The 18,133-nt window shown below is 35.6% G+C and overlaps 1 protein-coding gene across 6 annotated transcripts in view; it reads left to right on the forward strand.

The window, feature by feature from the left end:
• Positions 1 to 18,133, forward strand: part of UBR3 (ubiquitin protein ligase E3 component n-recognin 3) — a 103,651-nt gene that overhangs the window by 23,930 nt on the left and 61,588 nt on the right. For all 6 annotated transcript variants that reach the window (XM_068686729.1, XM_068686730.1, XM_068686733.1 and 3 more), the window contains 11 exons: positions 4,860 to 5,088; positions 9,260 to 9,439; positions 10,127 to 10,260; positions 11,931 to 12,017; positions 12,619 to 12,684; positions 12,774 to 12,863; positions 13,729 to 13,857; positions 13,937 to 13,989; positions 14,672 to 14,805; positions 15,333 to 15,417; positions 16,888 to 17,030. In XM_068686729.1, the coding sequence (XP_068542830.1) occupies positions 4,860 to 5,088; positions 9,260 to 9,439; positions 10,127 to 10,260; positions 11,931 to 12,017; positions 12,619 to 12,684; positions 12,774 to 12,863; positions 13,729 to 13,857; positions 13,937 to 13,989; positions 14,672 to 14,805; positions 15,333 to 15,417; positions 16,888 to 17,030 (1,330 nt within the window). The remainder of the gene's footprint in view (positions 1 to 4,859; positions 5,089 to 9,259; positions 9,440 to 10,126; positions 10,261 to 11,930; positions 12,018 to 12,618; positions 12,685 to 12,773; positions 12,864 to 13,728; positions 13,858 to 13,936; positions 13,990 to 14,671; positions 14,806 to 15,332; positions 15,418 to 16,887; positions 17,031 to 18,133) is intronic.

An 18,133-nucleotide genomic window follows, 5' to 3' on the forward strand; every position in this document is an offset into this window, starting at 1 on the left:
TACTTGTCTTAGTTCATTCAAACTGAAACATCATTTTCTTATATGTTTAGAGTGTTTTATGCCTTGCACGAAGCCACATATGTTTATATGTGAATACGAAGCAGTAAAATAATGCAGATCTTTTACTTTGTTTTGAGTATTCTGTTAGTCTAGAGTGTATAGTGCTTGAAGAGAGATGTGGACAAAAGACTGATGATTTTGGAGCAGCAGCATTAATTTTCGTTCTTGTCTTCTGTTCTTCCTTTGTGGCTATTAGTTCACGTTTGCAAGTACAGGATTTTGTTTGTTTGTTTTACGTAGTAAATTGGATTTTTATCAGTTGGAAGATTTGGCTCAGCACTAAGTGACTCTATAGTGTGGTACAACTGGTAAATTATTGTGGTGACTTAATTCCTGTTGCAACTGTTGTAGTAGGCAGTGATTTCTCCATGAAGGCCTTTACAGTGTGAGTATACTTGCTTCAGTTATGCCCTAGGATATTCTGGCAGCTTTCAAGCTGTTTCCTTGCAGAGCTTTGCAGTTGTCCATACCAAGTGTCTCCTGGCTTGGAGTCACGGAGACGGGATGTCATCTTCCTGTTTTAAATCTTGGTGCACAGCCAGGCTTGGTTGTTTGCTCTACATGTTCCAAGACCTAGTATACATAGCAGTGAGGCTTAACATTTTGCTCTGATCACGTCATACCTTTGAGCCATGCTAAAGTTTTGGACCTTCTCAATTCCTGCTGGGAGGCAAAGATCAAGAAATCCTGAAGTCCAGGCATGAAGATTGCTTCAAGAATGCTCCTTTGTATTGGTGTAGTGCTGCATTTGTGCCCCTTGAAACCTTGTATCGGCATAAAGGATATGAAGATAACTTGCAAGAAAGAAAAGGATAAAACATGGATCTAAAGTTATGCTCTGTGCATGTCGAGACATTATTTTGATTTGGGATTCTAGCTTAGATCCATCTTGGTCTTGGATTCAACTAACACTTGAGAAGATGTAAGGACATTTTGACTGAATATCCCTTGCCATAAAGCTTGAATTTTTCTTGATATTTGGAGACCCTTGTGGACCCCCAGTTCTCCTGATCCTTTGCTAGTTAGAGTCCTGCCTGTCTATGAAAATACCCAACTGCTAGCAGCATGAGGAGGAATCTGGTAAGTATTGATACATTTATCTTTATGATATACCAAGTAATAACTACAGCTTCTTATGATCTTAGGATCACTTTTCTGGTGGCAAGAAGCCTCAGTCTTCAATGAGTTTTTCATAATCTTCATTCATTGTGTACTAGGAATGGAGGCTGTGGTATATTCGTTTCCTCTAGTGGTTGCAACCTTTTATATGGAAGCAATTTGTTTTCCAGCCACCATACTGCATGTTCAGACAAAAGGATTATTTAAACGTTCCTTTTGTTTTGTTACCAAGTTAATATTGTGTTTGATTAAACAGCAGTTAACTCAGTTCCTACATATAAACTTAATATTAGCACGAACCCTAGTTATTTCAAATCTCTTAGAATCTGTTTATTTTAATTGCTGTGATTATCTGAAAGGTGTTTTTCAACAGTAAGCAAAGTCAGAGCAGGAAATGCCTGTAGGGATATGAACTTTCATGTGATTTCTCAGCTTTCTGCTACTTTCTCCCATTTCATCTTTAGCATGTGTACTTTGTCTTACTTTTTTTCTGGCAGTGCTGTTGTGGCAACTTGTTTGATTTTTTTTTTTATTTTTTTTTTCTGAGCTAACTTAGTTTATTAAACCATCAGGGTTATTTTGCAAGGTTGGTTTTCTGATAAATTGAGTGAGCTAGCCAGACACGTAGACGCAGGGCTGGCTATCTGTACACGTTCAGAAATTGCTGAAATCTCTAATCGCCAGCATAAAGGTAGTGCAGCTGACTGACTCCACCATACCCTGCACAGGAGTCAGTGAAACACCAGCAATCTCTGTTTGCACAACTTTCTTTTTAAATAAGAAAACAAACCCCTTTTAGGGTTTGAGTATTGGGAAGAGGTGTTGAAAATGGCAGGCTAAAACACTGAGTTAATAGCTCTATGGTCTTTGCCCTACAGGATTTGTGCCTGAGGCATCCCTTCTGGCACTTTCTGACATTTGAGGCTTTGAAGATTTACAATTGAAGAGAAAGAAAGTAAAAGAGAAACTTACTGGAGCTTCCAAGAAATTAGATGTGTTTTTGTATTGTCAAGGTTTCCGCAAGAAGAAAAACAAAAGAAATAGAACGGACCTTCCAGGAGAAAGAAAAGAAGTGGTTGACTATAAACAGTGAACTCGTGGAAGAGTGTAAAACATGCAAGAGTGGAGCCTTGCTATAATCTGGAATAAAGAAAATGAAGAAATGGAGAAGTAGAAATTGTGCGTCTTCAGGCATTCCCATACTGAACGCTGAGGAAGTCAGAGCAATAGGACTTCACCAATTTGTGGATGTGCCGTTCTTCAAATTCTGTAGAATGGTTTTTCTATTGGAAACTAAACTTCAGCACAACTCTCATGTGGCAGCATGGGAGATGCAAGTTCTCTAACTGAGCCAGGGGTTTGATGTTAGGCTCCTGAAAGTTCTGGGATTGTTGAATAGCAGCTAAGAGGAAAGATGAGATGGAAAAAAAAGAGCTTTGTTTTTGCGTAGGCTACAAATCTAGAGGCTGTGCAAGATCATACAGAGTCAATCAGAGAAGGTAATTAAATATGCAAAAAACACATATGTCTTGGGAAGCCACTACTTGCAAATGGTTGGAAGCTGAATGACTATTTGGAAAGATGAGTTATGCCATATCTGCATTTTTACTTCATTCCATATCATCCTCTTGTCTATACAGTGTTAGCCACTCAAAGACAGGATGTTGAAGTAGTTGGACTGACTTACCACACTCTTGCTATTCTAATATATGGGCTGCAGTTTACTACAGTATTTCAGCATTGTAACCTCTGGAATTGCTTTATTTTCTTTTCTTTCAAAATTAGAAGGAGCTGTGTTTGTTGAAGTTACGAATGAACATATGGGTAAAGCTTATGCCTTTTCTTTGTTGAAGTGTGTTAAGGACTATGGCATTAAGCTGTGTAGATAGTACAGTACTTTCAGAAATTCATTATAGACGTAAGGCGTAAAAAGATTTGATGTGTGCTTATTTAAATAAATCAAGCAATTGGCTTAGCAGGACCTTTTTTGCAATCAACTTGTAGTCCCTACATGATGTAACCTTAGAATCCTATTTAAATGTAATACATTGTGAAGAAATAATGTGATGGAAAATAAAAACATGGAATTGCTTTGCTAAAATGCATGTTGTATTTTAGTGTTGCTGGAGTTTAATAGTAAATAATGATCATAGCATTAATATACTAACTTAAAATACCAGATTAATAGCTTAAATGTTTTGTTGTTATAAATATTGTTTGTTTTAAATTTCATTGCCAGTGATTGCAGTTGTATCGAGCCTTAATTTAAAACAAATTATATGATAGGTTGTTCTAGGTTGAAATGCCAGAATGCTGTTGTAATAACTGAGCAAGTTAGGTAGTATATTGCAAATACATTGCTAAGTGTTTGCTGCAAGAGGCTGTAGCTAAAAATAATCACCACTGTGCTAGGTGCTGTACGTAGAAGGCATTTTCAAATATTATACAAGTTTCCATCATTTTGGGCTAGATAAAGCAGGGTAAGTTCGACAATGTAGTGTTGTTCCCTGCAGTAATATCCTGTTCAGTTTTGTTTATTTTACATCAGTAACTTGATCTTTATTTTTAAGGATATTTGCTGTAAGAAGCCATCCTTGTGCCCAACAGCAGTGTTATGTTATCATGATAGTGCTATAATAAAAAATGTAGAAGTGCAGAATCTGAGACAGGTAAAAATGAAGTAGTGATTTGTGTACAGTGTAGTGATAACTGCCTTAGGGTGGATTTAAAATGTCTTATTTTGTGTTTATAAAAGATGAATACTTCCAGAAGGAATAGACATGGGATATTAAACTCTGAGATGAAAATTTTCAATGGTGTGTAACTTGTACTTTTTATTCCTTTTAAGCAAAGGATGTCCAGATGGTGTTAATTCAGAAATTGAAAGTACTGAGTGAAACATGATTTCAGAACTGGCAGATGAGCACGTGTATGTGCAGTGCAGGAGGTTGCTTTACAGTGCAAGTGAAGGCTAATGGGGCAGTCCAGAAATTGTTCCAAGACTCATACGTATCAATCGATATATTTCAATAATGATCTGATTTTGGAAACAGCAGTTGCATAGTGAATAGCAAAGCTTGTTGATGATTCAGTTATTTAGGAGAAAGCACTTAAAAAAAATAAAGCTTTTAATAACAATTTATTAAAAAGAAATAGAATACTCTGACAGTAGATGAAATTCAGTGTTAAAATGTCATCCTTGACAGATGAGTGAAAACCTTACTCCATAGGTAGATGATTGCAAGTGATCAAGTTACTGCCATTTTATTAGTTACTACTGATCTCATTGTTTGCAGTATGTCACTTTGTGACATTACACCCTGTTTTAGGATGTTAAAGAAAAAAAAGATAAATTTTAGAACATTATTACTTTCACAGGTATGCTGTGACCTTACATTTCTTGTTTCAACATTTGTGTTTGTGTTTTTTTTTTCTCTTTGTAGTATGTATATAATGAGAAAATTGGATTTTAGGGTTACTTAATATTGGAAGTTACCCCTCTTCATAGATGTGTCTTTTCATGTGTAGTGTTTCGGGAAAAACTAGACATGGGACCATCAGTTTTTAGTTTGCCATGGTAACTTAGTGTTTCAAGGATGTACTAATAGTACTTTTGTAAGAGAGTATTTTATAATGAAAGGAATGGTGCTTGTTAACATCATTTTTTTCATAATTTTCAGATTGCTTTTACCAAAACTTTTGTTCAGCATTATGCTTTTATTATGAAAACACTGAAGAAAAGCCATGAATCAGACACTATGTCTAACAGAATTGTGCATATCAGTGTTCAGTTGTTCAGCAATGAAGAACTTGCACGCCAAGTAACAGAAGAATGTCAGCTGTTGGATATTATGGTCACAGTTCTATTATATATGATGGAAAGTTGCCTTATTAAAAGTGAATTACAAGGTAGGTTTTTTTTTTTCTTGTTTCCATAGATAATAAATAATTTGATTCTGTAGAAAGCTTAATATCTTTTCTTTGTAAATTCAGTGCATGTTTTCCCTCCCATCTCCAAAACACGTAGGATATAGCAATATATGGTAGAGACAGAGTCTGAGAATTTCCTAGAAAACTTTCTAGAAATGTAGATAGTTCTCAAGGATTGTATTGATTCTTTATCCTCTGTTTTGTAGGGTTTTCTTTCTTAAGAATGTTACATAATTTAGAATAGAGCACTATATTGCAGGTACTCCATTTGTTGGTTAAAGTGGATATACGCTATGAAGCTTGTTTGGATGAGAAATTACATATGAAAACTGAGACTTTTATTAATTTAAACAATATTTTTGCAGTATTTCACAAACTACTTGAAGTATTTGAAATTAGTTTTCTTTTTAACCTTCATAAGGATTGGTGGTATTACGGGAGAATGATTTATATCATTTGATCATGCTTTTAGTTGACAGAGTGGCAATTTGAATTTAAATTAGTGTATATTGTATAACTTTCAATGTGAAAACAGCAGTCTTATTTCTATCCTCCGTGTTTTACCTGTCCTTATCTGAAGATGGTGGCACAACAAATTTTATTGACCTTTTTTATGCTCTCCTGTACCTAACAGACAGCAAACCTCCCAGTCCTCTTTATCGTAGTTTGAACTCAAAAATACTCTAGATAGGTTGAGTATTGCTAGATAAATATCATCAACTCCTGCATGAAATTTGTTCTTTTTTGTCTGAAGTACTTTGTCTCTTAGCCCACTCTACATATAGCTTAATACAGAATGCATTGTACTGAAACAGGAAATTCCCCATCCATCATCTAGCCATAATGTGCACTCATTCAGCTGGACCTCAACATGGAAAACTTTTCTGGTGCCCTACATGAGTTGTTTTACAGTATGCAAAAGAAAAATGTGAATATGGACTCATTCAATGCATTGTTGAAACTTTTTTTCTTATACAGTTTGTATATGAAGTGATCTTTGCTAAACTAATGCCGTATTAGTGGAATTGCATTTAAAGCTATTTTCAAAGCGTTTTCTCAATTTTACTTGTTCACTATGGGATGTTGCTAGCTTTCTGGTAATGGATCAGTATTTGCATCAGGGCAGAAAGAGGGGTACGACTGGTTAGGCAATATCTGGAGAAACTTCATGGTAGTTAATTATATAAGCTGGAGCTAGTAATTTAAATAACAGCAGTTATATTGGTTAGAGATTTGTGAGAAAACAGTTGTCTGTAGAGCAGCTCTCCCAAGGTGTGATGTTACCTACTTCCCCAGTACCAGTGGTTTGTCTTAGCTAAGACTCCATCATGGAATCAGTCTGGGTGCTTCTTAATGTGCTTACATCATTTCCTGCTTGCCGCTTTGTATATGTGGGGTCAGGCAGACTGTAAATTGCAAGAAAAAATTACTTTTTGTTTCCTCTCGTTCTTACTGGCCTTCTTTTGCAGTTTTGTAGGCTAGTATCTTGTGTTTAGTTCAAGGGATACCTTATGATGCTGGAAATAGCAAGCGGTCTGTTACAAGTCCATGCTGGTGAGATAAATTTAAAAGAATTTGGTTTGTACAGCTAGTGGAAACAAGTAGGTCATTATAGGATCTGAATGAGACAAAGCTTACAAATCCAGCCAACAGATGGAGAAAGTATGTTGAAGAGGAGTAAGGAGAACATATACCAAGAATTGAATCTGCTAAGGCATGTTTAATTTGCATTTTTCACTAATGTTAATTGTCTTTTGGAGACCTGTTAAAAGTACACAGTTAATTCAGGGCATTTGTGAATGCCAAGTGATTATGGACAACTTCTGTTACTGAAACAAAGACTTGACCTGGGAGCTGTACTGACGCCAACTTGGAACGCATTACTAACTCTTCTTACTCCTCTCCCAGTGTGAAAGGATGAGGATAAAAGTGGGTGCAGATGGTAAAGCTGTCTGCCCAGGAAGACTGATGTCTCTATGTTCTTAAAGGGTTTTCCTCCAGTACTTTTCTGCTGCTGAACTTCTAATGGAAGAATTTATACCCCAAGGAAAATGTTTTGGTAATGGCTCCTTAAAAACAAGCAATCAAAACCAAAACATTTTTTTGTTTGACTGCCCTTACATAACCCTGACTCACAGAGTACTATGAAGAAGTGACAATGCCTTGGCCAACTTAAAATAAATTTACTTTTCTATCTCCTTTAGTGGGGTGAAGAATCCAGTAACACATAGCTAGCTGTTGGTTCTTTGTGAAGTACTTGTGTGGATTCAGGCAGAGATGGTTGAGATATCCTGTTCCTGGATAGGCAATGTGAGCACATGGAAGCCAGGCAGCCCAACAGCCAGACCTGGTTTCCTTCCTTTGCAGATACACAAGGATACAGGAGCAATTAAGTAGCATTTGATCAATGGTGGCAGAGAAGTGCTCTGTGCAGCTTCTTAAACTTCTGGCTTCCTGTTCCTTTCGGGAACTCAAACAGATAAGAGTGAGTTGAAGAATTTTGAGCTCTGTGTTGCTGTGTAACAATAAAGTATCTGTTCATAGCTGCATACAACACAAGCAGAATATTTTTCAGGATGAAATCTGATTCATTTTTTCTAACCATACTGTGTTCTTGGGAAGTAAAATTTGTCAAGATCAAAATATGATATTATTAAGTTAGAAGACTTCTGTTGAAATAATGGAGGTAAGAATGTTTTTTCGTTGTTGTTGTTTTCTTTCTTGGTACCAGTAAATCAATAAAATGAAACAACTTGGAGTAAAAGGAAAAAAGTATGTTCTTCAATAGCAAAGGAGAAGAAAAAGTTGCTTACATATATAGCAGGGGGAACTGGTCCAGGTACACATGCTTCATTGGCCAGAGTTTGGAGTCTCTTAACAGCAGTGTCTTTTTGCTTTGGCTATGCTGTACTGCTTGTGGTCCTTCTGCCTGCATGAAGGGTAACTGCAAGGGTCCTTCTTTGCATCTGAACTGGACATGAGCCATCCCCAAGGCTGACCATCAGATGCAAGATTTTAATTCTATTGGTTTGAATTAGGATAATACCTGGCAAGGGGTGCTGGAAGGTTATATCCCGTGCATCGTGAATCCAGGACCAATCCTGTTTCTTTACTGTTCTTTCTGGAGATCCTTCTTATGAAAATCACTCAGATTTATGTGAGAGATGTAGAACAGAAGATGTACTTCTGTGATTCAGGGGAAGAGACTTCTCCCTTCTGCCCTATTTCTTCTCTCTTCCTTTTGGGAACTTGCTCCTGTCTTAGTCTTGAAAAACTGCATAGACCCTCTTTCTGTTCCAGATTCAGAGTAGAAATCTTCTTTCTCCTCAGACTCAAGACTTTGTGTAGGTTTTGGTCACCAGATTCCCATTTACGTGCTGTAAGGTAGCTTGATTACTGGAAGCATGTCAAGTTCAAAATTGGTTTCACATGCTCATAGAAGAAATTGTTTGGTCTTTGTGTGCATCTTGACAATATTTAGAAAGGCATACCTGTGATGGTTTTACTAATGCATCTATTAGCCTGTATCGCCTTCGTATCAGCACTACTTCCACTAGGGCACAAACTGTCAGTTCTGCTTCTGTTAGAAACCAGTTGGAAAGATTTCTTAAAACAATAAATCTGGCATGGTGTTTTCTTCAGAGAGGATAGGAAAAGAAAAAGCTTCTGTCAGGTGGCTGTTGATGAGTGAGCACAGAGGGAAGAGAAATTTGCCCACCCTGTTGCATAGAGCTAGGGACAAAGGCCAGATATGCTGGAGATCAAGTTTCTTTGCTTGGCTGGACTCTGATTTAAAGAAGGCTTTGATCTATGCTAAATGATTCCAAACAAGCAAGTGACAGATTCTCATGTCACTGGGGTGAGGTTGAATATTAGGAGTTTTGGTGCAGCTACAGTTCAAATGACATTTTAAAGGTTATGGTCTTGTTCAAAGTATGGGCATCTCCTACTAGAGTGGCATCTATGTTGATGAGTCCATAGATCTGGAAACCACCTTGAGTACCACAGTCTAAATAACACCTTTCTGCAGTGTGTGTGTGTTACCACAAGATGACAATAAATCCTAATTGTTATTTTTGTGTTATCCCGTAACTTTATTTTAAAATTGTAAAACAGAAAAGTGTATATCGTTCCCTCTTTTTTAATCTAGATGAAGAAAATAGTTTACATGTTGTGGTGAATTGTGGGGAAGCACTACTGAAGAATAATACTTACTGGCCTCTCGTTAGTGATTTTATAAACATACTTTCACACCAAAGCGTGGCAAAGAAGTTTTTGGAAGATCATGGTCTTCTGGTTACATGGATGAATTTTGTATCATTCTTTCAAGGTATGCAACTTCTAAAATCTGTACAGGTACAAGGATGTTAAGACAGCTTAATGTTCACAGTGGCAAAATCCTTATACTGTTACATGTAAATGTTTCACTAATCTTTAAGTATGTTTTTCTGGAAGGGAACAATATATTCTAGGAAACAGGTAGTTTTTCTAAGAATAAAAGATCTAATGGATGAACTGATTAAAGAGCTGTTGCATCGTACTTGAGTGAGATACATAGTACCACAATTGTTAGGTTGAACCTACAGTGCAAGTCATAACTTACAATTGAAGTTTTACTGGTATAATTCTAAATTTAAATATTGAGTAAAATCACCTGATAACCTTGGATCTTTTTCTGTGTTTGCTGTGAAGATGCATGCTTTTATTATGATAGAGTATTTTATATGTAGTATACATTTATCATGAACTTTTCATTAGTAAATGTGCCTAGAAAGAGGTGCATATATATTCCATCCAGAAGTTCATTGACGTAACAAGGCTTAGGGCTGCTGTCCATGTTAACATTGCCAGACAAGCAAGGGCTGCAGTTGCTAGCCAATCTATAGCTGTTGCTCTTTTTTGATCTACTTCTGTTCAAACTGCTTGTTCCAGTAGTTTTGTATAACGCTGAAAATACTGCATTCCATTTTGACCTAGTTGGATATTTTGTTTTATAACTATGCTTATCTATTTGAAGGTATGAATTTAAATAAACGAGAATTAAATGAGCACGTGGAGTTTGAGTCACAGACGTACTATGCTGCCTTTGCTGCTGAGCTGGAAGCCTGTGCCCAGCCAATGTGGGGTCTTCTGTCACATTGCAAAGTTAGGGTAAGACTAACATTTCTGTCATTAGTCATGTTTTATTCATGACATATTTGAGTTTTCAAACCTGAAAGTCCTGTCTGTTTTGTATTTGAAAAGATTTTTCTGGCTGTCTTTGTACAATGAATATATAATATTGTGATCAACCCATGTTCTCTATAGAATCAGTGGAGGATTCATGCTTGTACCTAATTTATTATTTCCAGAACTGGGACCACAAGTTTGGGTTAGGATTAGGGCGAACTGACTGTACATATGGAATAACGTCTAATCTGATGAAGAACTTGATAAAGATATCTGACCCATTCTGCCTCCCTTCAGTGGGAAGGGAGAGAAATAAGTTATCCCTAAAGGGATTATAATATTGATTGTGTCTACATATAGAAGGTTCCTTATGATGGGGGGTAGAGTAATTGTTTTTGTATTGTTTTACTAACAACACGAGGTAAAAGCCTCTTAGGTTATGACATCTGTTCATCTCCTAACTAGAGCAAAGAGTTTATACTATTTTCTAGACTTGAAGTTATAAAAAAAAAAAAAAAAAAAAAAAGATGGTGAAAATGTAATCCATCTGGTTATAGGAATACTTTATATGTGCGGAAAATACACACCTTTTTATTGAGAATTTATGGTTCTTTTTATTAAATAATAAGCTAACTTCAAAGATAAGTGTTTAAGATTTGTAATGTCTATGAGACAGTAATACCTGAGTTGAACTGTGCAGTGAAAAAATGTGCATGAGCACACCATCCATTTTATTAAAGAGTTTAGATTAGACAGTTGCAAAAGCCTTTCTGTGATATAAATTATAATGATATAGTATGAATATACCAAAATGTCTGTCAAACACTGAATTACAACTGCTGTTTTTTTTTTTTGTTTGTTTGTTTTTTAAGCTTTGGGCCAGGGGGGCTTATTTGTTTTTGTTTAAGACCTATCACTGTTTGCGTGAGAAGGGTGTCATAGCTATCCTCGAAGTGTGAGGCAGGTCTAGAGTCTGTGTTTAGGGAGAAAGGCAGATTAAGCAAGAAGCCCATAAGAAATAAGGGATTCTAAGTTCCTCTGATGGCAGAGCAGTTGGGTTTACATCCCTTTCCTCCTTTTGTTCTTGTGTGCCACTGCTTCACTCCTGGAGGGCAATGCGCACATCTAGACTTGAAATACCTTATTTAATCTGAAAAATATTTTTGTATTAGGGCATTGTTATAAAGTTATACTTGATTATATAATCATAACAAGGTTTTCTTACTGTTAAAATCTGTGTAGTAGTGTTTTGTCCTTACGTTTCATGTGCATTATGTTAGCACAAGTCTGTAAAGAAGTTGCAGTGGATGAAACTTAAAGGATATTAGCAATTCGTTTAGATTGCATGGAAAGACTTTTTTTAATGCTTGCATTTTGATTATTTTTGAAAAAAAAATACAGAAATTAAACCCGAACAAACCTGCAGGCGATAAGAACAGCTGATAATTCTGAAGGTGCCTTATTTCTCACTGTTAAAATGCTCAGCATCTAGAGTAGCATTGAAACTAACTGAATACTTATCAATTTCTGTATGATGGGGCCATAAACAGTAATGTAAAAGTATTCTTGAAATAATCTTGTGCACTCATAATAGGAAAACAGACACTGACACAGTATTGGCTGCTATAGTACAGTGGTTTCTCTTACTGCAGGAAACACAAGAATACACAAGGAATGTTGTCAGATACTGCCTTGAAGCACTTCAGGACTGGTTTGATGCTATCAATTTTGTAGATGAGGTATGTATCAATGGATTTAAGCAAGGCACTGTAGAACTCTTGTTAAACTTCAAGGGTTTTCCAGCCATGGAGAACGCTTCAAATGCTTCTCCAGCCCCAATTAAACCATTATTTGAGGTATTGATTGAAAAGGGATTGCCTTGCTGAAATCATATTTTGTAGTTAATAGTTGCAGTGTGATCTAGGATTCTGTATATCTGGAGTCTTAATGATTTAAATTTGCTGGTGCAGACTTAATCTGTGTGGGTCTTCACAGAAATGCTGCTGTATTACTTTTCTGCTGAATGTTGTGACAAGACGGAAGTCCCCTTTGATATAGTAATGGGGAGGCAGCTTTGCTACCTTAGCAAGGATACTCTTTCAGTCAATTCAGGGTGTTGTTACCTACTGGGGGCTTAGTAAGAGACTATCTGTGGGAGTCTGAATAAGGGACATTTCTGAATCCTTAGAAAGGGCAGGGGAATTAATTAATATAGTAGGTTAGTGGAAAGTAAGTCCACATGAAAGATACCGTTCTTGGTGATTGTGACAAAGACACTTAGAGGTGTGTGTCTTTTTTCGTTTTATATGTGTTGTTAAAATATCTGTATTTTACTTTCAGCCAGCTCCAAACCAGGTTACTTTTCATTTGCCACTGCATCGTTACTTTGCAATGTTTTTAAGTAAGGTAAGCATGTGTTTTTAGTTGCACAGAAGATGGAAAATCCCTGTGGAGTGTGATTATTCAGTACAATCTGTACTTGCTTTTGTTTCTAGGCTGTCAAGTGCCAAGAACTAGATCTGGATACTATCTTGCCGGATCAGGAGATGCTGATGAAACTAATGATTCACCCACTACAGATTCAGGTATGGGCAGGCTTCTGTCTTTGATGCAGATGTAGAGATACACAATAAAAAATAAATAATAATAATAAAACGAACAAACAAAAAAACCCACTTCTGTTTGATTATTTTAGCCCTGGTAATTTGAATATATTTAGAAGTATTTAATATGGGGGAATATTAATTGTAAAATATCAAAATAATGATAATTGACAATATAATAAATAGACTATACTGAGTTGGATGAACTTTTTTTCACCTCCTGTTTCCAAAATCAAATGTAGTGTTAGTTAACAATTCAATTTAGAGAAGTGTGATGACAATATTCACTAGATCACTTCCAGAAAGGATATCAGGATAACCAAATTTGAATACAGGAGTTTGTTCATGGAGTCGCTATTAATGGAGTGCAAGTTGAAAAGAAAACTCAATCTGAAAATTCAATACGGATTCAAGAGTGGTTGCTGCTGCTGCATTATTCTTATTTATAAAATTTTATTTTATGTAAATGATACTGAGTAGTATTCGTAATCACTACTTTTATACCTAACTTCTTTTTAACCATTGATAACACCATGTTTGGAGTCCTTTTTAAGATTTGGGGGAATGCAGTTGTGGGGGGAAGGGAAGGGAGAGGGGGGGAAAAAATCACTGCATTGGCTTTGATCACTTTCATTGTCTGAAATACATTCTTGTATTTAGATGTGGTATCTGTTTCGTAGACTTGCACTAATTCCTTTTCATCCCTGACTCACTGTGAGAAGTAAATTATTATTCAATTATAGTATACATGTATGAATATGTATAATAATACACTGATCTGCTAACATTGGATTATACAGTTGTATTATCAATTTTTGTATATGTATTTTTTATTTTTCCTGAACAGGCAAGCCTTTCTGAAATTCATAGCAACATGTGGGTTAGAAATGGCCTACAAATTAAAGGACAGGCAATGACTTACGTGCAGTCTCATTTCTGCAATTCAATGATTGATCCTGACATTTATCTGCTGCAAGTAAGTTTTCTGAGAAGCCAAGCCAGTGTTTGTTTGAAAACAAACTACTAAACAAAGTTAATTCATTCTCTTTCCACAGGTCTGTGCCTCTAGGCTTGACCCAGATTATTTTATTTCATCAGTTTTTGAAAGGTAGGATTAAAAGATTGTTCTTGGTCAGTGTTTTCCTAGCTGTTGACTAATTAATGCCATGTGAGAGAAAAGGTGCATATCTGATAATCTTTAGTGGAACAACTTTGCCTAGCCAAAACTAATACATAAATAAGGACTTGGGATAAAGAGCTATCTCACATCCTCAACTTTATACATGATTGGCTTTTGTTTTACAGTAGTGAAACCTGAGATATTTTGTTTACTTATCTTCAGAGTGTGAGGTAGTGTTTGTGGGTTGTGGTGTGTTTGTTTTATTTGTTTGTTTTTTGTTTTTTTTCTTTCACAAGTTCATACGTAAGCTTTCAGAATATGCTAACTGGAAGTAGAAAATAGAACTGCAATGTTAAGAGCCACAGAAAGGATGCCTGCTTTCCTGTCTATAGAATAAAGTCAGGGTTTAAAAACATTAATTGGTATTAACTCTAATATCTTCATAAATACAAAGTGTTTTCATGTGGAATAAATAGCACATCCCACAGTTCTGTAAAAATGTGAAATTAAGGGAGTTTTCATATCTGTTTGCATATTTCTGCATTACATGCATTTTGTTTTATATTAATTTAGAGCTGATTTAGATGGTGCCTTGAGTTAATCAGTACATTTAACGTTAGTATTTTGATGTTGGAGAACAATGTTTCTGACTTTGCTCTTTGCTATGTAGATTTAAGGTGGTAGATCTGTTAACAATGGCATCACAGCATCAAAATACAGTTCTTGATTCAGAGCATGAAAGGTCCATGTTGGAAGGAGCATTAACGTTTTTGGTCCTTCTGTTAAGTCTTCGTTTACATTTAGGTAAGAACTACTGCTGTAGGGATACTTCTATGTAAATAACGTGGCTGTGCGTTTTCAAGTCTCCCAACCTTTAGTTGCCACAATAAAGCTGATTAGCCAAATATTACTGAAGAGTGTTCAACACACAGTTTCATTCTCTCCAGTTACTGAGTTTTAATCCCTTCTGAATTAGAAATGGACAAAATATGACAAAATATGTGGAGAAGGAGAAAAATGGCTTTAATGAAATTAAGTGATTTTGTTGTGATTGCAAAAAAATTTGTTATTTTTTTCAGAATGACAAGCAGTTTCAGTTTGTACTTCTTTCTTCTGTTTGAGGTTGTGTCCCTTTCACAACCTTTGAGTATAGCTCCCTGTGTGCAGCCCCTTCCCATTTTTTGCCGTACTTTTATAGCACTGTATCAATACTTAATGTTTGTATCAAATGTAACTTGTATTGGTGACAAATGTTTGCTGATTGTGTGTTTTTAAGTCATGGTGTTTTAATGTCTTTTTTTTTTTTTTTTTTTTTTTTTACTTTATTCTAGGAATGACAGATGATGAGATCCTCAGAGCAGAGATGGTAGCTCAACTCTGTATGAATGACAGGACGCACAGTTCATTATTGGATCTCATATCCTTGGAATATATTAACTAATACAGGTGAAAGAAGACAAGTACTGGAGAGTAGTGGGATTTGGGAGCTTCAGCATCGTGTTTTTAGCTTATGTAATTATAACAAGTTTTGTAAAGATGTGTTTGCGTATAAGTATTGTCAGCAAAAGCGTTTGTTCCAGCTTTGGTCTTTTGTACAGAATATGCAAGACTTTGTAATAGTTTTAAATAGTTTTTGATACAAAATATTGAACTGGTATTTTTATTTTTATTATTATTGTTATTGTTTTAACACTACAAAAGTCAGGTGAAAAGCCAAGTCTGTTTTCCAATAACATTGTAGAAAGTGTAACCAAGTGTCAGGTTTATCTGTTTTTAGCCTTTAATTATTGTTATTCATATCCCATTATAAAAAGAAGCCACTTATATTAGCTATTGCTTTTTATATCAAAATGCTGCTTTGAAATTAAAGTGAAATGTATCTGTTTTGGGGGAAAGTATCTTGCCTGAACAAGAGCAAACTCTAGATCTTTCTGCACAGTAGTAATGGTTCACATCCCAGAACAGTTCCGTACAAATAGGTTTTACTGCTGTAAATGAACTAAGCTGCATAGGCAAATTAAATACCTAGCAGCAATTGCCCAGTGGTTTGCAATCCAGTGGTGGGCATTAGGCAAAAATACTAGGTATTATAAAGATAGGAAAGGAGGAGTCTGAGAGTTAGAAATACAGAATATGGATTCTGAATTATTACCATAAGATCCTAGCAACTCAGGATATATCATATACAATTTTATCTTTGTTTATTATATTTTCAAAACCAGTTTCCATTTAAATTATTTTCATTATGTCTTCTGTGATGTTCCCAATACTGCATTTTCGCATTCTTGATTATTTTTCCTAAGCGATTCACCAAAGTATGTAAAATAAGTAAACCTGTTGTATGAGCAGTCACTTATCACTAAGCAGAAGTTCACTTATTTGCAATTGCTACTTGTCATTTGTGGTATTGTCAGTAGGCTGATTAAGTATTACTACCAAAAACGAGAAGTAGTCAGTCGCAGCTGGAGAATTGCATGGCGTGTGTGAATACCAAGCTGTTTACTTGCTTGTTCTGCACCTAGCTGTAAATGCAAAATAGTCTTGGTATTAAGAGAGCATAAGTGTCCATAAATGGTGGAAAGCACAAAAACTTGTTTATATACACAGGGGGTTTGTAGTTTTGAGTTCTCACTTAATACTTGCCTTTTGAGTAAGTGTGTAGCAACTGGCTTGGTTTAAAAAAAAAAAACAACAAAAGAACACACTGTGTTGTAGACACAATTGGTTCACTCTGGTAACCATAGTATCTGGAGCATACAGACCTCTTGTGGTAAACACAGAGAACTGCCCAAGTGTGGCCTCAGAAATTAGTGAAAATGTCTATGGAAGTAAAATGCTGTGTACTGTAATTAAGTGTAAAGTTTGCTTTCCTTAATACAAGCATTACATTCCAGAAAACCCCAATCCTAAAAGTGGAATTATTCCAGGAAGCTTAAGCTTTGAATCAGTCTTGTCAGCAGTTGCTGATTTTAAAGCTCCTGTTTTTGAACCTGGAGGTTCCATGCAGCAAGGAATGTACACACCAAAAGGTATGGTAATCAGTGTGCTCTTATAATATACTCACTAGTAAGAAGCTTAAGCAGAGTTTGTTTTGTTTCTGTTTCAAACAAACAAAAATTAAAACCCCAAAATAACAACAAAGCTGACCTCTCCATTGTTATTATATTTATATATTATAATATTGTAATTATATAGTTATATAGTTATATATTATATAATTACATATTATATGTTAATATAATATTTATATTATGTTGTTTATTGTATTTAAGAGCATTGCTAAAGCTTCTTAATGGCTTTTAGTTCTATACTTTGTAGAGTAAAAGTGAGCTTCTAGTATTAACCAGGTGTCCTTAGGAAAAAAAAAAAGTGAAGAACTGAAGGATCATGTTGTTTGTATTTCACTGATCTATATACTTAATCATTCATGTGATTACTGAATGTGTCTTTTATTTTTTTTTTTTAAGTTATAACTCTTTACACTGGCAGGGTGTCAGTGGCAAAGGCTTTTCTTTTGAACTTGCTCACATTTTTATAATTAAAAATATCATGACACATAATTATTTTGTTTAAATATCCCAGTATGTAACATGTTTCACAGTCAATAGTGAGGGTCTAGAACAAAGTTCAAGCTAGACAAGGTACAGAATATTGTTCTGTAATTCTGCAGTGCATGCAGTACAAAAATGACAAACTTTTTCCCTGACCTGCTTTCCATCTAAATAGGATTCAACAGTGTTGACATATCAAAGGAGAGGAAGAATCTAAGAACTCAGTGTTCCATTTCCTGTCACTGAGCAGATAAGCCTCCTAGGAATCTGAAATGCTCCATGTGCTCTGGTTGTGCTTCAGTTCATAGCATAGCTGAAGATGAATTAACTCCTTCCTCCCTACGGGATGACTTGAGAACTGGCAATGTTGGGCCTGACAATTTGAAGCCATTTAGTTTATAGGCAGTTTTCTCTTTTGCCTGTGAAAACTTGGAAGAATGTTGTAAATGTTTACATGGTGTTAGGCCTGCTGTTGGAGCTAAATTTCTGTTATCCCTTGTTTTCCTTCTTGAGTTGAATCTTGAATTCATATTGCCGTGTCACAGGAGCTAACCACTTCAAAATGATTTGTAGAGTGGGAC

The sequence above is a fragment of the Anas acuta genome, chromosome 6, assembly GCF_963932015.1.
Source record: "Anas acuta chromosome 6, bAnaAcu1.1, whole genome shotgun sequence".
Classification (NCBI taxonomy): Eukaryota; Metazoa; Chordata; class Aves; order Anseriformes; family Anatidae; genus Anas; species Anas acuta.